This window comes from Desarmillaria tabescens (assembly GCF_030435595.1).
Source record: "Desarmillaria tabescens strain CCBAS 213 chromosome Unknown EV420scaffold_1, whole genome shotgun sequence".
Lineage (NCBI taxonomy): Eukaryota > Fungi > Basidiomycota > Agaricomycetes > Agaricales > Physalacriaceae > Desarmillaria > Desarmillaria tabescens.
In genome coordinates this window covers 3,619,381-3,634,870 of record NW_026848300.1, presented here as the reverse complement: position 1 = coordinate 3,634,870, position 15,490 = coordinate 3,619,381, and the positions used below count along the sequence as shown (strand labels likewise).

General features: G+C 48.4%; 6 protein-coding genes across 6 annotated transcripts; 3 read left to right on the top strand and 3 right to left on the bottom strand.

Annotated features, from left to right (window-relative positions):
- Nucleotides 1-516: 516 nt before the first annotated feature.
- On the top strand, nt 517-1,133 carry EV420DRAFT_1499558 (uncharacterized protein). The gene is made up of 6 exons (XM_060470996.1): nt 517-537; nt 597-704; nt 762-825; nt 876-930; nt 989-1,047; nt 1,111-1,133. The coding sequence occupies exons 2-6, from the start codon at nt 642-644 to the stop codon at nt 1,113-1,115; spliced, it is 246 nt and encodes an 81-aa protein (XP_060340070.1). The 5' UTR covers nt 517-537; nt 597-641; the 3' UTR covers nt 1,116-1,133.
- Nucleotides 1,134-2,142: 1,009 nt separating this feature from the next.
- On the top strand, nt 2,143-3,840 carry EV420DRAFT_1663858 (uncharacterized protein; the record flags this gene model as incomplete). The annotated part of the gene is made up of 6 exons (XM_060478948.1): nt 2,143-2,395; nt 2,448-2,523; nt 2,577-2,653; nt 2,707-2,845; nt 2,904-3,180; nt 3,520-3,840. 6 exons carry the CDS (start codon nt 2,143-2,145, stop codon nt 3,688-3,690), a joined length of 993 nt encoding a protein of 330 aa, XP_060340069.1. The 3' UTR covers nt 3,691-3,840.
- Nucleotides 3,841-4,330: 490 nt separating this feature from the next.
- Nucleotides 4,331-6,292, top strand: EV420DRAFT_102574 (uncharacterized protein). Its single transcript, XM_060465372.1, has 13 exons — nt 4,331-4,380; nt 4,436-4,612; nt 4,660-4,702; nt 4,756-4,791; nt 4,894-4,947; nt 4,998-5,129; nt 5,192-5,305; nt 5,358-5,486; nt 5,538-5,555; nt 5,601-5,630; nt 5,689-5,755; nt 5,814-5,849; nt 5,899-6,292. The coding sequence occupies exons 2-13, from the start codon at nt 4,535-4,537 to the stop codon at nt 6,035-6,037; spliced, it is 876 nt and encodes a 291-aa protein (XP_060340068.1). The 5' UTR covers nt 4,331-4,380; nt 4,436-4,534; the 3' UTR covers nt 6,038-6,292.
- Nucleotides 6,293-6,666: 374 nt separating this feature from the next.
- On the bottom strand, nt 6,667-10,542 carry EV420DRAFT_1757831 (uncharacterized protein; the record flags this gene model as incomplete). The annotated part of the gene is made up of 13 exons (XM_060480525.1): nt 10,445-10,542; nt 10,200-10,390; nt 9,988-10,150; nt 9,700-9,939; nt 9,337-9,653; nt 9,000-9,277; nt 8,898-8,950; nt 8,729-8,846; nt 7,525-8,675; nt 7,359-7,471; nt 7,175-7,302; nt 6,992-7,122; nt 6,667-6,939 (listed from the first exon to the last, which is right to left on the bottom strand). The coding sequence occupies exons 3-13, from the start codon at nt 10,054-10,056 to the stop codon at nt 6,667-6,669; spliced, it is 2,871 nt and encodes a 956-aa protein (XP_060340067.1). The 5' UTR covers nt 10,057-10,150; nt 10,200-10,390; nt 10,445-10,542.
- A 2,111-nt stretch (nt 10,543-12,653) lies between these two features.
- EV420DRAFT_102491 (uncharacterized protein) lies at nt 12,654-13,843 on the bottom strand. Its single transcript, XM_060465369.1, has 3 exons — nt 13,612-13,843; nt 13,002-13,562; nt 12,654-12,945 (listed from the first exon to the last, which is right to left on the bottom strand). Exons 1-3 carry the CDS (start codon nt 13,807-13,809, stop codon nt 12,694-12,696), a joined length of 1,011 nt encoding a protein of 336 aa, XP_060340066.1. The 5' UTR covers nt 13,810-13,843; the 3' UTR covers nt 12,654-12,693.
- Nucleotides 13,844-14,211: 368 nt separating this feature from the next.
- EV420DRAFT_1257042 (Arv1-like family-domain-containing protein) lies at nt 14,212-15,440 on the bottom strand (the record flags this gene model as incomplete). The annotated part of the gene is made up of 7 exons (XM_060466805.1): nt 14,212-14,357; nt 14,410-14,659; nt 14,686-14,816; nt 14,869-14,952; nt 15,005-15,025; nt 15,076-15,304; nt 15,354-15,440. The coding sequence occupies 7 exons, from the start codon at nt 15,438-15,440 to the stop codon at nt 14,212-14,214; spliced, it is 948 nt and encodes a 315-aa protein (XP_060340065.1).
- Between the last annotated feature and the right edge of the window lie 50 nt (nt 15,441-15,490).

Sequence of the window (15,490 nt, the reverse complement as noted above, 5' to 3'; positions counted from 1 at the left end):
CAGTGTAATAAAATCTGAGTCACCGACATACCTTTTACTAGCATGGCCCATCTTTCCCCATCGGAAACTGATTGCGTTTCCTGACGGCATAAGGGTAGTCGGATGCAAGGAAACAATCTGAGTGAATCACCAAAAATACGTTACCTTATACATGTAAAGGCCGACGTCAGGCGACTTGCACACTAGTCTGCACTAGTACGATTTCGCGTGACAAGACCGCTCTTGTGGCATACTAGACGTTGGACTGCACGGACGGATGCTGTACACGTAGGTCGATAGAAAGCCAGGCCCGAATAAAGAATCGGGTCCTGTGGAGAGTGTCACCGCTAACCAAATATCAGCGAACCAGCCTGAATATGTTACTCAGACAAGGCCCTAATAAAACATGTAGCAGGTACGCACCACGTATGAGTATGGTTAACATTTGAGTGCATACGTGCTAGTGTCGGATCATGACTCTTCCCTTTTTCAACCTGCCGTCCTCTATACCTCCAGGACCAGCTAGTTACGTCGGAGAGCGCTGCCAACAATTTGAAGCTAGATGATGCAGAGGAAAGGTAAGAAGAGGCTGACAATCCGGTACCGACTTCGCACACCTTCAGTCGTCGTTGTAACGTTTTAATTGAGAATTCTACACAGGTATGATATTTGCACCCCAACTTCACTACGGCTTGGCATGTATACTCCACGTTATAAGTTCAATCCCAAAACGAAATTAAGCACAGCATGATACAGATAGGCGAGTACCCTGCAATAGCTCACCATTGTTGGACGGACATGTGCTGTCGATGGTATTAATACCCGGTTCAATGGCACGAAAGAGAACTTAGACGACGTCAGACTAAGAATATTCAGGAACGGGAAAAAAAACTTACCGTTATCGAGGTGGAGTCATTGTGCTGCCGTTGCCGAAGAGAATCCTGCTACTTGCTGTGGAGTTGGTCAAAGAATTAGCTTGCAAGAGAGTCGCAGAGCGTGGAGTCCATACCCGGCGTGCCCTCGTTCAAATGCCCGACAAAGAGCTTGTGGTAACCATTAGAACTGCGACTTAAAGAGAGCAGTACTCAGTAGAGAGGTGGAAATATAAGTATGTAGTACATGATAGCTTACCGTAATCGGGACCTGTATTTAAAGGCTTCCCGTAAACCCTCAATACATCACACCAAGATCAGGCATTGAAATCTGCAGCGTCTAAAATTTAGAAGATCTTAAAAAAGATCGCGACGTCAAAATGCTGCATTGAGCTTGATGATCCCGATATTGCGCAAGAGGCTAGTTCAAGTCTATCATGAAAATTGACGCCGGTCGGCCGTGTACTTACCCTAGGCGTACCTAAGAGCTGGCGTTAACAGCTTGTAAGAGATTCGGCCTGTGGAAATGAACACTCAACATAACCGCAAAAACACACCCACGAACCGATTGGCAGCTTTAGCTTGGCCTTGAGGCATGCATGCAGTTTGAATGTTCGCTTGAAAGCCACGGACAAGGTTTCTACGCTATACATGCTGCCCATTGCTCCGACGTAACACATAAACAGTGTTCAATTGCATGATAGTACCTAGAGAAGAGACAGTAACAGCAAGCACACAGCTCTTGTCTCGCATATCGAACAGCCCTCCAATACGATAGATGTGAATAATAGCATGGTCCGACAAGGCTAACGTTACAATGGGCCTTGACATTAAAGAAAATAATACAGTGGACGACGTACCAGTCAGTGTGTATTGGAACTGCATATAACCAGTTTAACATCGTAGACATCTAGTCATCGCCTAACAAATCCCTCAGTCGGTATAGCGAAGGAGAGCCAATTCATCCAGAACGAAGGGAATTCGACGGCAACGGGCTTTTACAAAGAGAGGAACCAGTAGCAAGGCCCTGCTCTCAGGGAGAAAAAATACAATTGTTCGAGGTCAAGACCAACAGTATCGTCGACAGCAGCTTTGGCGACATGAACGCAAGAATTTGGAGAGCAAAGGATAGGTAAATGCACCTCATCGGTTGCCGCTCACCCTCACTTAATGAAGCGTACACTGCTATGCTCGACATTCTTGGCAATGATGAAGGATGATGAGCCATTTCGAGGTCATCATTGTGGTTGTAGAAGAGAAGAACGTGGGAAACTATCCTCTCACTGTTACCATGTCCTCCACCAGGGCCCTCAACGCGATTCTTCCTCAGATAGCGAACTCGCCGTACGAGGCGCACCAGAAAGCTCGTACATTTGCTTCTAGATACGCAAAATCCGGTCAATACGACACCGCCATCGAGGTGCTGTTCCAAAGTGCCAGGGAATTGCTCAAGACAGGGCAAGCCGGTTCCGGTACTGACCTTGCCGTGTTCATGCTTGATGTCTACGATTCGAAGGGAGAGACCGTCAACGATGAAAGCAGGGGTGCGCAGTGTCGTAGTGCTGGTTGTCCTGACCACTGATTCGAACGGCACAGACAGATTGACGCAGCTCATCGCATTGACTGGCTCATCAGGATCCTGGCGGAAGACCATCATTGACAAATCCATAGCGTTCGTGGTCACTCCCTTACTTCTCGTTATTCTTACCAGTAAAATGCGTACAGTTGGTCTGCAAAGAATGGACCGTGTCTAGCTGGTGATCAGGATCTGCACCACTATGTAGGGGAGCTGTTATTCAAAGGTGCCGACCCTTGATGCTACCATGGTGGGCTCTATACTAAGCTATCGCACTAGATGGTGTTCTAGACCAGGCCGAATCTCATTTCCTCGCTTCCGGGAAACGAGACAGCGCCAGGCTACTTGCGGACATGTTCATTCAATGGTTATCTGTTGGCGGTCCCCCTGGCCCTTTTGCATTACGAGGCGTGATTCCGTATGCACGCGTTTCATGTATACTTGCATCGCCCAACTGATTGTTGCCGTGTGTACAGATATCTCCAGAACGGAAATATCCTGGCAGCACGGACTTTTATCACACATTTTGTGTCACAACTTCCCCAGACGGCACACAAGACGTCCAAACGCGTTGACGACACCAACGATGTGGTACTGACGACAGATCCCTATGTAAACTTTGCTCAACTTGCTGTCGTGACATGCCAACGTGCTCAGGGAGAGCGGAACAAAGTCATGCGTGAGAGTTGGGCCAGATTATGCGGAACTTATCAAAGCAAAGGGGGATTACTCGCCCAACCTGAAGTCCGGAAGGTGAGCTCCACCCTGCACTCCTGATCACACTGGAAGGGTACTCTTGGCTGAGCCTGAATTTGAGCCAAAGTGCTAGACTTTTGGTCGCGCTTTCGCAACAATGAGACTAGAAATTCGTGGATTGCTGGAACGAATTTACCTTGGCCAAGGAATTCGTTTAGGGCATGCAGAGGTCCATGACCTCCCCACAGAATGTGATCGAAAATCCTGTGCGGTGGCTCAAACTCAGGTCGAGTCTGAATTAATCCTTTCTCGGTGTAAATTGTTACTATGAAAGCACCGCTCTAAAGAATCTTTCTCAAGCGGGAAGCTGTCAGTACTTACTCATTTTTTCTGTAGGCGCTGAATGAACTCGCTACGCTGTATTTTGCCATTCCTCCTCCGCGGAACCAGGCCGCAAATCCATTTGGTGAAATGATGTCGTCTCTTTTTGGAGGATCGTCACCGGCATCTGCGTCATCGGCGAGGCGGGTGCTAGCCCCGAAGTCTACTTCAGACAATCTGGACTAGGTTGGATACTACAAGGTACACATGATTCGCCACCAAGTGCACTTGATTCTTAGTCTGTCATTCGGTGCATAGAGGTCATCTTGTTTGGGAACGCGAATGGAGTATCGTTGTCCGAAGAGCTTGATATTTGATCCTTGGATGATTGGACTCCGACATAAAACGAAATTGTTTCCTGCTTTGACGTCGAACTTCTGCATCCGAAGCAAGATGACCTCTGTGACTGGGTGACTGACTTTGGAATGAAGTGCACACTTGCACATGTAGATGCATGCTGAAGATCAGTTTTATTGACAGCTCAAATGTCGGAACTACCACGGTCCATGACCATATTCAAGGGGGAGTTTGTAGCAGTCGGCGTCGGTGTCATCATCCACACTGTACCGCCGAGAGAGGGGGATAGGGAATCTGAAGGGTGTGTGTACATACGTTCAATTGCATTTGTATTATTTCCATTGCGGCCGGCATTAGTGAACTCAAGATCAGAAAACATAATTATCTCAGATCTGACGTCCGGCAGATTGCCGCCTGTCAGGACGTTGGCAGATTTATTCCAGCTTAATTGCTCTTCTTGCCTTCACTCCTCCGCTCCAACCACCACGACACTGATCCAGATCTAGACCTGTCCCGGTGCAGCTCGACGTTATGGGCTCGGACGCAGCAAGGGATCTTATCAATCTCAGTGCGTGTAGAGTACGTGTTTCTCGATTCCGAGAGGTCCTGCTTATTAGTGCTGAATATTTTCTAGTATGCCTATGGTTAGCCCATCGAACCGTTCATTTTCCCCGGAGACTGCTCATTATCCATCGTTTACGCAGTGGCTGGTCTCACGATATCACTGTGGGACATGTGCGTTACCATGGACTCTGAGATAGCGTGTGTATGGTCACGGAAGTGGTCGCTAGGGAAAGCGTTATTCCTTGTGGTCAGTACTCCCCCCTTCATATTGCTTTCGTGTCTCAAGTGAAACAGAATCGCTATATACCCCCATTGACTATTGCTCTGGATTTTTATTGTACGCATAACGTCATCAGGAACGCGGACATTGCTCACTTACTTTGCCTTAAGACGCTGCGAACCGTATGCCTAATAATGCCGAGGTACGTGTATTTTTTTCTTCAAGAGCACACCGACACTTAGAGTCGCGCAGTTGTATGTCTAGTTGATGCTTTTTCTCACAAATTCTGACTTGAATCAGCTGCAGAGTCTCCTTCGTGCTATCGAACGTTATCAGCATACTTATTGTCGCTGTTACCCAAGGTATCAAACACATCACCTGGAAAGAATCATCTGACCTCATAACCTTCTAGTGATTCTCGCGCTCCGCACTTACGCTTTATACCTAACCGATTTCTGGTTATACTTCTTGGGATGTCTCATTGTTCTCCCCACATTTACAGCTCTTTTCTTGATGCTTTGGGTCTACGGCAAATATATCGTAGGTAAGGTGGTACGCACTACAAAATTTCCAATTGAACGAAAGAACTCTGCCATTGTTTTCCAGTGGATTACGACGCGTATTCGCAATGGGTCGGTTGTATGTATATGCAATGCGATTCGCCTGTATGCACGAAAACTTGGGTATTTCTCGACTGTTATTTCATTGGCTTTGATACGGGTACGGATATCTCTAATCCTCTCACTTTTCTCTGCTTATAAACTTCATGAAGTTATTTTTCTTCTTACACTCTGGAAGTATCGCACGTCATATAGTGAAAAGCTTCCTACACGCGACGCCGATCTCGGTAGAGTTCTGGCGGATTACGAGTCATCCTTCTTGAGGGTGCTATTTCAGGATGGTGGGTGGCGTGGTTGATCGTCCGTCCCATCTCTCATCAATTCCCTCCCAGGTTTTTTGTTCTATGCAGGTCAGTCGTTTTTGTTTTCCAACAATCCCTGACCTATCTGATCAGTGATATTACCTTCGTTACTAGCCATGTTTGGTGCGTTATTGAAACAAAATCCTAGCAAAGATATCTGTCAATAATGATGGTAACTCAGCACTTGCGCTAGGTAACATACTTGTTGTGATTCTTGGACCAAATAGTCTCACTGCCCTTTTTGTTGGGTAAGGTTATCATTTATCTATCAACGCCGCTGTCATACTTACACTGTCGTAATTTCAGCCCGATCCATGCCCTTCGGTCTACGCTTTGTTCCAGGTAAAAATTTCTCCAAGTTTGTTTCTTCATGTACTGAATTCAGCGTCAGACTGTTTCTGCATCTCAGAGGACATCAAAAACCCCGTCCAGTAACGTCGTTACAGGGTTCTTCGATGATACGTACAATGTCCATGGAGCTCATGACCATTTCGCGTAAAACCGGTGTCCGCTTAATACGGCCGAAATAGACTGCTGAATTCTGTGATGGCCGTTCAAATACGAGAGTAGCCGCTATCAAGGGGACAGGGCGGTATCAGATATGAGACTCGCATCGACGGGGATGTCGGATGCATCTGTGAGCGCGTACCTTTTCTTCGAATAAAACGAGAGCAACTGTCCAAACGCCGACTCACGTTTGCGACTTTACGAGCAGCTCAAGCGGCAAATCCATGACTTTATACACGAATCTGAAATACATAGAAAGCGGGTTTGTCAGTACGAAGTACGTGGTCCCGTTCTAGCACCTTATTTCCGTCATTCCACGGTCAGGGAAAGAAGGGCGCGGTATCCAAACATACGTTTTCTCCGTTTCCTATACATTCATCCTATTATATGTAGGTTCATCACGGTTGCTGCGACCTGCTCAACGTCGCCCTTATTAGCCTATCCAAAGGCTGGCCTCTTCGTTTCGGCAGGGTTTGTATATAATTCCAAGAAGGCGGACAGGTGCGTCATGCCAATGAGCGGGTTATATTACAGATTAATACCCTTCCTAACAGCGAGCATTTTAGTATTCGTATTTCGGTCGTAAATGCCATTATATCGTACAACATCGAAGAGGCCTAAACCCAAAGAGAAAGCATAGGACCGATTTTAGCTACGAGTAGATCACAAAAGGACGCGTCTCATCATGCATGTGCATCGATGTATTCACCATCCCAGCCTCTCGCAAATTTTCCGTCGATGGTTCATCGACATCAGAGATTATCTTCTGCAAGTCCGGTCTTGTGCGCATGAGCCACAGTATCTGCAAAACTCCGATAGTATCGATACCCGAGTCGCCTAAGATGGGTGTGCCAATCAACCGGAATACGAGGAGGAGGAGTCCCACAGACGCGCCAAGACCGACGAGAAGCGGTAATAGGTTGATCTGGAGAAGAATACATAAGCGATATGTCCAATGAGAATAATTCAGGTCTGACATTTAACCGTGTTGCAGTATACGGGTAAGTAATAGTTGCGTTGCCTGACATTGCATTCACCGCGAAGTTATTGACATTCGCTATGTTATACGGGTCGTCATCCTTCAATCCGCCAGCCTTCGCATACAGCGCTAAGAGAAGGTCAGCATGAGGTGCTGACACAACCGACAGAAAAAATCTCACCCGCCCAATAGGACGCCGCCGTCGCACTAGAAATTGAATTCTCCAAGTCGTGCAGCGTAATTTTGGGTGCCGCTTTAACCGGGCTGTCTAGCAGAGTGGAATGAAGCCCGAGATCTTCCATAACAAATCTTTACAGGCCATGCGTAAGTAGTGAGAAAGCCGCATGGAACGAATGTTCACGTACTGCTCAACAACTGTCAAAGGATTACATAACTCGGGGTTGGTCCAAGGGAACCCTGGGCAGTCGTCTGTGGAGGGGAAACGGCTGATTGCAGCTTGATCGAAAAGATTCCACCACTGTATGAGATACATTTGAGTCGGTATGATATACAGGCTAGGACGTCACCTACCACGTCAAGGAAAACATTGGACATGTCGTAATACGAAAGGGATCCAAATCCTGAACTACTGTTGTGGGCACTTGGCGTAGTTGTCGTTAGCGACGGCTGGGAACCTCCGGGCTGAGAGTTAGGACTAGGACTGGACTGGACTGCCGGTGTCGTGGTCTGTTCACCAGATGCAGTGACCGCGTCGTTGTTCCCCTGCGTGGACTGTCTTTGAGGAGCAGGCTGTGGTGTATTTAGCTGTGGCGGCCCCGGAGAGGGATCAGGATTTTGTGGTGCTGGAGCTGAGGTCGCTGGCACCGGGGATGCATTTGGGTTCTGGGGTGCTGGAGTTGGCTGGGCTGGGGAAGGATTGGGATTCTGTGGTGCTGGAGCTGAAGTCACTGGTGCCAGAGAAGTATTTGGGTTCTGGGGTGCCAGGAATGGCGGCGCCGGGGAAGGATCGGGATTCTGAGGCGCTGGAGCTGAAGTCACTGGCGCAGGGGTAGGATTCGGGTTCTGGGGTTCTGCAGTTGGAGTGACTGGAGCTGGAGTTGGATTTGGGTTCTGGGATTCTGCAGTCGGAGTAACTGGAGCTGGAGTTGGTTCTGGGTTCTGGGGGGCAGGGCCTGAGGGTTCAACCGGCGGTGCTGGGACAGGAGTAGGACTCTGTGGTTCCGTTGCAGGTGGAGTTGATCCCTGCGGCTCTGGCGGAGGAGATTGTCCCCCTCCACCTCCGCCACCTGCATTCGGCACCGGAGCGGGTTCGGGCGTGCTACCCTGCGGCGGTACGAAAGGGGTTGTACCTCCAGCATTCTGGGCTGGGCTGCCCTGCGCAGGTGCGGGGGTTGGGTTAGGGTCTTGAGGTGCCGGGGCGGATGTGGGATTCTCGGCCGGTGTCTGCCGCTTGCGAAGTGCTACGTCGGACACAACAGTCTGTTCGCCTCGACCGTATATTGTCGTGGTGCCCTCCGGTGAGGAAGAAACGGTGGCATTGGCAGGGATCGTTTCAGGGTCCCATTTCGCCCAAGTGGATGTCGATTTGTGGCCAGATGGGTATAAGCGTTTCAAGAGATGCGACTGGGCATCGACCACAGCGCTCTGATTGATCTGGGTAACGGTGCAGCCAATAATTTGCATCGTGTAGACGGTGGTCTTGTCAAAGTAGCTAACGTTTTCTGGGCAAAGATTAGTGATATAAGACGGCGGAGAAGTCGGATGTTGTATGTACCTCGAGACGCATTCATATTTGGTCCCGGGCGCATGGGCGGATTGAGGGTGACGAAACTACCATTGGAACCATTGGAATCAGTGATGTTCGCTGACGTATAGAAAAGAACGTGACGCCACTGCATGAAAAATCAGTACTCGCCCATTAGGATGATAAAAAAAGTACTGACAGGATCCTGAAAATTGTAGCTGTAGAAGTTCAACCACTTGAATGTGTTGGGCGCTAAGAATGTAATAATGAGTTTCGGTATTTGTCTCACACGAACACTTACCAAGGGCAGGGATTGGTTGAACATGTTCATCGTAAATCGTGTCGACCGTCCAGTTGCCTGTATCATTGATCGGCGTCACCGACGCACCGTCAACATAGCCGCAAGTGACGTTGAACGTTAATGCATTGACGGAGACGTCCCCTTCCCCATTATTGTTTTCAAGCACGTCATACAGTGTCCCGTTCTCCAAACCAATCTTTGAGATACGGTCACTATGTGAAAGGTATGGAATGACCGGGGTAGAATCCAACCAGAAACTGGACGGGTTAGAGGATCCACTAATAGACAGAACACCGACTTATTAGGATGAAGTAATGATAAAGACGGTATCACGTACAGGTTGTTGATCGAAATGTTGGGCGGGCCAAGCGTCGTCGATATCGTTGCCTGACGGCTCATGTTGAATGGCTGAACGCTGAAAATCGCGGGCGTCGTTATATGCAGTACAGCAGCAAAGACAAAATATGCTGTTACAGAGAGGGCGCCAACAATACTCGCCGCCACGGTTGTTTGACGCCATAGCGATAGTAATGCCGCTCCCAATCCCGTCCATGCACTCATATTGTCGTGTGTAGCAGTTAATGTCTGCCTGGCATGTAGGTTCCGGCGAGTAGCTAGTTGTTGGCTAATAAATATCATCGCCGCTAGATATAGCTGCAGAAATATAAGTTCTCATCAGTCGTTAGATGGGGCGACACACCGTGATGATAATTTGAGACACCTGGACTATTACCGTCGACACAAGGTTGCTCTCCTTTCCGATCGGAATGACAACTTTGTGTTCGAGGTGGGTCACCCATATCATCAGAATCAGAACGTGAATGAAAATGAGGCCGAAATGTAAAGCAAAGCTAAGGCCATGCAAAAGCCAGGATCTCTTCGGACGTCGTTGAAGGCGAATGTCTGAGCGGATTTGCGGATACACCGCCGAAGGGGTCCCCTATAGTCAAGGTCAGTACATGTTACACTAGATTAGATTACTACGAACTTTGTATTCATAAGGAGTGATACGGGCCGCATAGGGCTCTTCGTACGGGTTGTAGAAGTCTGTGCTCATCGTATCCCGCGGTTGATAACGTAGGGTAGACCCTTTATATTCCGCAAGCAAGGAGCTACGTACACAGCTCTGACGTTGTATTGCAGATCATGCCCTGAAAAAGTCTGAGACGTATTGAAGGTATTTATAACAATCACTCTCACCTGGTGATAGCGGAACATACACCCGAATGAATCAATTTCCTCGTTCATCCGCACGTTATCGTTATAGTTATCTCGAGGGGCAGAACCGCCAGCGCTGATAACAAAGCTGAAACTATTCATCTCCGGAATAGTGGTAGTCGTTTATGTGATCCTTTCCGGGAATCAGACCTCCAGCGCACTTCCACTAGTCACTGTCAGCAGGTACATGAGAGACCGAATCAAACGACGCAGAAAGGGAAACGAACCCTGGTGGTGGTGGTGGTGGTGTTACCGGCGCCAGGTCCCAATAAGGAATGGCCGGGTCCACAGCTTGACATGGCGAACCATGGTGGGAGCAGCAAAAACCTTCTAGAATCTAGGAGTCATTCATAATTTTACCTCAAGGAGTCGAACCTGGTGCATGACCATTGATACATGCTAGGCTACGGGATACTTTGCACGTTGTACTGTCTTTCCGGGAGGATTGAAAGTCGATAGGTAAAGCCATCCCAACACCGCGTCCTTTTGCGTGCCAACAGTGCCGTGGCCAGATCTACAAAACAAAAAGGACTGTTGAGTGAGTCGTACGCGAATAACTAGTAGCAGCAGGGACGTACCACGCATTCCCAGTCGAGACACCCAGCACAGACCTCTATATGATATCTACGGAGGAGCCGTTATCAGAACTCCGGTTTGGCCTTGTCGGTAGTACTCTTCAGAGCGTGACCGCATTCCTCATAACTCGTTTGATGAAAAATAACATACATAAACCACAGTAATGGTTGACAAGAAAGGTGCAGCACAGCCACTGATTACATGCGTTCAGAAGAAAGAGTTAATGCCAAGTTTCACTAATTCAACAAATCGACACTGGCGGGATTCGAACCTGTATATCCAGCCTTGACCACTTGGCTATACAGTGTCCCTTCACGATGAGAAGTGTTTGCTCCCAATGGCAATGGAAATGGTTTTATTATGAGGGATACGACCTACGCAAACTTGAATTCCAATGCGTAGAAGCCGCGTCTCTTTCCCCACCTTCCGAATCTTGGTGGTAGCCACATTAGGCTGGTTACATAGAAACCAATCTGCGAAGAAGAAAGTGCTCAAAACAAAGGTACAGTGCAGAAAAATTACCATGTCTACCTTTTTTGACCACACGGATCGAAGCTGTACATTGACTCCTTGTATATGGTTACTTCTGAGATGAACGTTTGAACTATCATCAAGGCGGTGAGTGCATGGGAGGAAAAACTTGAATCCGGATTGGTGCGGATGACATGTAGTAGAACCCAGCGTCGCGTCGTTTTTGATTGTTCTCCCTTGCGGAAGACAAAGAGAATGAAGAAAAAAGCATCCGATGTGATTTGATGTATATTTCACCTCCAGGACTCGAACCTGGTGCATTACGCACATCCAATGGGCTACGATGGAGTGGCGGAGAGATGAGCTCCCTGCCAAGTTCTCCTTGATTCAAGTACGAGGAACGACAGAACTGCGAACCCAAGCACCTCGAAACGTCGTTCCGAGTACAAGAACAAGCGCGCCAATAGATGCATAGTCCCCCTTGCGGAAGACAAAGAGAGGGCAGAAAAAGCATTGATGAGTAGACCCTATTTCACCCCTAGGATTCGAACCTGATGCGTTGCGCATATCCAATGGGGTACAATGGACTGACAGTGATGACACCGGCCAAGTTCCGCATCGTAGGTCGTCGGAAAGAGTTGAACATCCAATCGAACGGAGTCTACCCCTGCCCTCGGCCGTATGTTCGTCGTTCAAAGAAGTCAAGGAGCCGTAGTAAAATTTGACCTCGTCTGAAGCTATGCGAAGGAGGGTTCAGACCGGGCGAACGTATCCGGACCTTACTAGTTACTCCTAAATAAGTAGAAGCGGGAGAGGTGCCGGTGATTCGCGGTCGAGAAATCCCCTCTCTCCAAGCTGCTTATGTGTATGAACCAACGCGCAGGTTTCGCCTTATGAGCGCGGTTGGAGGATTATCGATTATTCTCGAGCGGATCTTTCTTTCATTCAATCGAGCGACGTGCTAGATGTCGATGAGTTCCAGTCAAAATGCCGAAGTGTTACTCCGAAAGAGCGAGCTGGAGTTCATTGGCGAAAAAGGCGGAAGGCATTGAAGACGTGCCCGCTGACGAGAACATGGTCAAAGTGAGTGATTATAAAAAGCTAACAAGTCCAAACTTTGCGCCACAGACGCGATATGACTGCGGGACGGAAACGGGCCGGCTGCTGACATTGCGCCTTCAGGAATATGGTTCCAAGAAGTAATTCAATGTTATACAGGTTCAAAGACTATTTCGCGACTCGTTCTTTTCCCCCTCCCATCAAGTTTCTCAATATTCCCAAATTACAATACCCGACCAGATATAAGTTCACAAGAACACACACATCAGCGGCGCCCCGGGTCGCGCTGATTAACGATGCTGATAAGCATGATAGCAAAACGATTAAAGAGTCACCATACCATCTTCACGGGCAGCACATTAGTATAAAATCAAAAAGCGTCCTTCACTCCGCTTGAGGACGCAGTCTGACCTTCTTCAAGTTCTACTTCGGATTCAGGAGTGTCCGCTCGTGATTGCGCTTGCGATGAAGTCGAAGAGGATGGCGCGGCAGACGATGACCCTGCTTTCCTGGCTGAACAACCTCTGCACCTCGACCGACACTGGATACAGGCCGGATTCGGATTCGCACTTGTAACAGCGGGGAAAAAGCATGTCAGATTGAATTCCTCACACCTCTCACACTATGAAAAAAAGAGTTAGCTTTGCTATCCGCAAAACAACGGACGACACCACTCACTCTTGTCCTAGATTTAGACAATCCAGGCAGCGACATGAGATACTTCTCTCGTTCTAGAGGAGGAAGCCGTTTTACATCCTGAGATGTGAGGCGACCGTTTAAGTAGGGTTTCTTTTTTGGATGCGCCTTGTCTATTTCGGGGGCTTCTGTTCTTGGCCTCTTTCCCCTGGAGCGGGTGGCGCGTGAGAGTCCTTTATCGTCCGAGCCCTTCGTCGAGTCCAAAGGATCCAAAGGGATAGCACGACGAGGGGCAGCCCGAGCTGTCTTTCTTCCACCCATGTCGACATCCCCCACATTGTCGTCTTCATCTCCAGAGACATATGCATCTTCCTTTCGCTGCAGCTGAACATCTTCGTCCGAAGCATACAAGTCCCCCTCTTCCTGCTCCTGCCGCCTCGCTTCATCGCCGATTCGTTTCAGGGAACCTGGCCCATCGGCGTTGTTCCATCGTTTGGCGTCTTCCTTGAGCTTTCGCCAGCGCAACACGGAACCACGAACATCGAGCATCTCGTAGGGAGCACTGTGCAGCAAGCGCATGCGGGTCCGAAAGTCCTCATCGTCCTATTAGGAACGTAAACCATTGCGTGTAATGGTATGAATAAAACCTTACAAGCATATCGCGCAGCTTGACAACGTGATAATAAAGTCGCCAGGCTGCATGGATGTGGGGGTCTGCGCGAGGGCCACCGGCATATACATTCGCGAGGTCTTGAAGTCGTTTGTTCGTATTCTCGTAGTATTGGGGCACTGGACCACCGCAAATTTTGAATAGGAAAGGCTCTACTCCTATGAAGAATTCGTCAGCCATGGTGGCGAGAGACAAGGCGTAAATAAGCTTCAACTAGTGTGGGATACTTTGTTTGTGCTTCGCAAGATAGAAAACTTCTCTTGTATGATTGGCTTTCGGGGCTTGTTACTGGTCTCGTTGCCATCCTGAAAATGGTGATCGGCTTGCCAAATTGAAAGACCTGTCCCAGGCCTAGCTTGTTCCATGGTAATCTATCGATAATCGGTGATCAACTGGCTCGACACGCACCAAACGCGACTATGGCTAACGCCTCAGGGACGGGAGCAAAGAACGCAACAAGATTAATCAAATGTTCAATCAAATAAAGACAATCAGTGCACAAGAGTGAACTAAGAAGGTATTCTGAGTGTCTTTCTCTCAGTAATGATTCAACCCAAAAAGATCATGTACGTACCCAGCGCTTCACGGAATACTGTAAGCTAACCATGCCTCTCCTGACGTATCATCCCCACCTACCCATTTACTGACCAAGGCTGCCATCACAGTCTTCGTTACCCATCCGCAAAGAATAACAAGCATCGTAAATACAGGATGACAGTCGAGGATCACTAATTCAAGGATTCACAACGTTTTCAGAAAACGTCGAGGGACTGAACGTACCACGTAGCCCAAACCCAGCTGACATACCTCCTAAAACGTTACGGACTATCCACTCTCTATCAAGTTGACTATTATCGAGGACATTGAGAAAATTGGATAATTTTGACGCATCCCATGGGTTGGTTTGATTAAGCGGTTCTGATCGCGACGGACGCCAGATAGTCAGAAGAAACAAGAGGAAGAGTTTTATGAGGGAAGAGTAGAACAGTGTTAGCGGTATCAGCAAATAGCTAAAGACCAACATTACAGGCTGAATACAAGGACGACGTTCGCGACTTGCCTGAATTCGCGCCGGATGTCAGATTCTGGCGATGAAGGATGACGCTGCCTCCATTTCCCTACTGATGTTATCATTTTGAGTACAACGGAACAGGCGGCTATAACCCCGCAGTGAAATGCCACGGTTTCTGGAGATTCTGGTCATGTCAACACTTCGGCGGTGTGAGGGCAATTACGGACCAGCAAAACAACCAATGAATGTCCGAGTAAAGTTGGCAATTGTATTCCCTGACCAGGGGGAGAGGTGCGCAGACTGACTGGGATCTTCGAAAAGCGATGGGTACCAGTTTGTATGGCAGGAGAATAAGAGACACACTCAAATGGGTCCATCGAATGACTGAAGATCTCGTGAAGACGTGTTACGATTAGAGAGAGGTGAAAGCGTACAAGCGTCCACAAATGTGAGAGCTCCCCCAAGGCGTACGATAAGCAACCATCGCGATTTTTCTTCCCCGCCGTTGTCATCCTTAGACGACGTCTCTGTAGCGCGCCTAGGCTTAGCCCCTTGGTTAAATAGTAGGTGTCGATATACGCCTCTCTTGAGTAGGATGAGGTCAATGAGCAGTGTCAAATCGTCGTGCTCGATGTACGGATCAGCAAATGCATGGCAGTTCGACTGAGGTCAGGATCAACGTCCGCAGTAGTGAAATAAAGGAAGAATATACACATTGTTCAAGTCTGAGGTTATACGCCGATTCATACACGGTATGCAAGTGAGGCGTCCATCGCGTACACGTTGTACATATTGGCATGGTGGTGGTAAGTGAATAAAGTCGAGTTCGTTCCCACGGCATTAGTATTA

What these genes read in the sequence shown, in the direction of transcription:
- EV420DRAFT_1499558 (XM_060470996.1), top strand. Translation starts at nt 642, where the DNA reads ATGATATTTGCACCCCAACTTCACTACGGCTTGGCATGTATACTCCAC. An exon ending in TCCACGTTATAAGTTCAATC is followed by an intron (nt 705 to 761) that starts CCAAAACGAAAT and finishes TGCAATAGCTCA; the next exon opens with CCATTGTTGGACGGACATGT. An exon ending in TTCAATGGCACGAAAGAGAA is followed by an intron (nt 826 to 875) that starts CTTAGACGACGT and finishes AAAAAAACTTAC; the next exon opens with CGTTATCGAGGTGGAGTCAT.
- EV420DRAFT_102574 (XM_060465372.1), top strand. Translation starts at nt 4,535, where the DNA reads ATGTGCGTTACCATGGACTCTGAGATAGCGTGTGTATGGTCACGGAAG. An exon ending in GGAAAGCGTTATTCCTTGTG is followed by an intron (nt 4,613 to 4,659) that starts GTCAGTACTCCC and finishes CAAGTGAAACAG; the next exon opens with AATCGCTATATACCCCCATT. An exon ending in TATTGCTCTGGATTTTTATT is followed by an intron (nt 4,703 to 4,755) that starts GTACGCATAACG and finishes CTTTGCCTTAAG; the next exon opens with ACGCTGCGAACCGTATGCCT.
- EV420DRAFT_102491 (XM_060465369.1), bottom strand. Translation starts at nt 13,809, where the DNA reads ATGGCTGACGAATTCTTCATAGGAGTAGAGCCTTTCCTATTCAAAATT. An exon ending in TCAAGCTGCGCGATATGCTT is followed by an intron (nt 13,563 to 13,611) that starts GTAAGGTTTTAT and finishes CGTTCCTAATAG; the next exon opens with GACGATGAGGACTTTCGGAC. An exon ending in TGTCTAAATCTAGGACAAGA is followed by an intron (nt 12,946 to 13,001) that starts GTGAGTGGTGTC and finishes TTTTTTTCATAG; the next exon opens with TGTGAGAGGTGTGAGGAATT.